Here is a 2,367-nt window from a genome sequence, read left to right as displayed (position 1 = left end):
TATAATTGGAAATATATTTTGTTGTGTATGCAAGATATTTATTTTAATTATTAAGAGAAATTCATCGAAAGATATTTACTGTACAACCTTTAAAGTATGGTTAAAACCCTTTCCAGGAAAACTTTATGTAAGGAGAATTATACAAATGTGATATTCTCCTAGATTTGTGTTCAACTGAATTACACCTTTTCAGAGAAAGGACAGGTGCAAAGAAACTGTTTGGTATAACATGAATAATATTCCAGGAAAAATCAGGCAAAAGTAAAAGTAGCTTGAAAAATGTATGTTTATTTTATTACAACAGAAAAGTTTTTGATGATACAACTTCAATACAATTTTCAACAATAAGATTCTTTTATAATTTTGACTGATACATTGACACAGAATAATAAAATATCACATCACTTGATATATAATAAATTCCATATGATAAGTGTGTAAAACAACATATTTGTTTGAAGTTGAAACTAATTTTATCCAGCAGAAGGTATTCAAATAATACGTAACAATCTCAGATCAGATATTAAAATAATCTTTGTCTGATAACAATATCACAATCCTTAACAAACATCTCTAATGCACAAGTGCAGTTAAAGAATCACCAATCATAAAAATTATGTACATACCTGGTTTTACATTTTTCCCCCACATAAAACGATTCAAATATTAACAAACAATTCAATAATTCAAAATTACAAGTTATTCATCAAAAGTTTGAATAAAACATTTGTTCACTGGCAAATTTTACTTAATCAACATGTTAAATAAATAACAATCAGAGCATATTTGATGATAAAGCACCTTTGAGTATATAGTAATTGAAGTATATAAAATAAATCGCTTTTGATATACTTTAATTACTTACTTTTTCACTCCAACTAATTCTTGTAAGATAATTTCTGGCAACAGTAATGTTCATTCATAAAAGTATTTAAATATTTTGGCAATGCTTCGCTAACATAGAATTTTTAATGCTGTAGGATGCTTTCTATAAAACCCAGGCTGTCTTCAGTAGGAAGATGTTATATTTATCTGTCATTGCATTTGCATGTTTGTGCTGACTGCTGATCAAAAGACAATAAATATGTAGAAGTAGTATGAAGTTCAACTTGGTCTTAATTACTCAAACGTTTTCCAAACTGAACACATCCCGTGTTATTTTCTTGGACTAAGAACCATAACTCCTCCCATACAACTGGATCTTTAAATTCACAAAAACTATTAACTAATCCTCTGGACCAAATCCAAATACAGAATCTAAATCAAACCATGATGTCTCCTCCGTTCCTTTTGTCTTTTTGTTTTTCTTTGGTCTGTCTTTTGGTGAGTTCTTGAAAAACTTTCCAGGTGGCTTGTTTGGTGTTTTACGCACATTGCATGATTTCTGTAGTGGTGTTTTCTGAAACAAAAATGGACATAATAATTGAAGAATTGAACATGACATGATACAGTAAATATGTTTGGATACAAATAGCATCAAGAATCCATCGTTTTCCTATAATTTGGTTATCTTAACTTAGTGACCCCAAAATCAGCTGGCTTCTTTCCCATCCCTTGAAGCAACATTCACCACCAAAAATTAGCTGAAATTGGATTAATTATTCTGAAGTGATCCTACAGAAGCTGTTAATTTCTGACACATGGAGACACAGAGCCATAGAGACATGGATGCACAAAGCTTGATATACTAACAGGGTGCTCATTTGGAAACAAATCCTTGAATTTTTTCATCTCTGCATCTTGTAAGCTTGACATCTTCTCATTCTGAAAAGCATAGACAAGTAAATGTATTGGACATTATAATCCATAAAATCACCATTAACAACTTTAAGCTTGATTTTTTTTTTATGTTTAATGTGCACAGATGCAGCGTACGTGTATTAGAGTTATTTAATAGCACAAAGTAACAAATATCTACAATGGAAAGTATCAAAAATTGACAAGTTCTGTTTGATTTTAAAAATATTACATGAAATGTTAACTCTGTTTTGCCTGGTTTGACAGATATGATGTAAGCATCTGCTTGATTTAAATTTAATTTCAACACTTACTTCTTTTTTGCTTGTCTTTACTTGCCCTCCTCGTGGCACTCTGTTGAGTGGGACAGTTCCTGTACAATAGGCAGGCTTTTCCTTGTCAAAGTCATCAATGTCCATACCCCGTACCTTTGGAGATGGTTTCACAAGCAGAGGTGTACTGCCTTTCTTTCCCTTCAAACGGTTCTCTAATTCATTGATCTACAAAAACCCAATGAAATGACAAGACAGCATGCACCAATCACATTATCTCATTTAAATATAATTTGTCTGAAGAGGAATAAATGTATTTCATTAAAAATTGACTGACCTTTTAGCAACATCATACGCC

General features: G+C 31.1%; 1 protein-coding gene across 2 annotated transcripts in view; it reads right to left on the bottom strand.

The window, feature by feature from the left end:
- Positions 1 to 284: 284 nt before the first annotated feature.
- Positions 285 to 2,367, bottom strand: part of LOC110460669 (synaptonemal complex protein 1-like) — a 26,075-nt gene continuing 23,992 nt past the window's right edge. For both annotated transcript variants that reach the window (XM_021513710.1, XM_021513711.1), the window contains exons 29-31: positions 2,052 to 2,237; positions 1,693 to 1,764; positions 285 to 1,399 (exon numbers count right to left, since the gene is read on the bottom strand). In XM_021513710.1, coding sequence (XP_021369385.1) covers positions 1,226 to 1,399; positions 1,693 to 1,764; positions 2,052 to 2,237 — 432 coding nt within the window. In that variant the 3' untranslated portion in view covers positions 285 to 1,225. The remainder of the gene's footprint in view (positions 1,400 to 1,692; positions 1,765 to 2,051; positions 2,238 to 2,367) is intronic.

This window comes from Mizuhopecten yessoensis, unplaced genomic scaffold (genome assembly GCF_002113885.1).
Source record: "Mizuhopecten yessoensis strain PY_sf001 unplaced genomic scaffold, ASM211388v2 scaffold10447, whole genome shotgun sequence".
Taxonomy (NCBI): Eukaryota; Metazoa; Mollusca; class Bivalvia; order Pectinida; family Pectinidae; genus Mizuhopecten; species Mizuhopecten yessoensis.
This window is presented reverse-complemented; position numbering and strand designations above follow the sequence as displayed.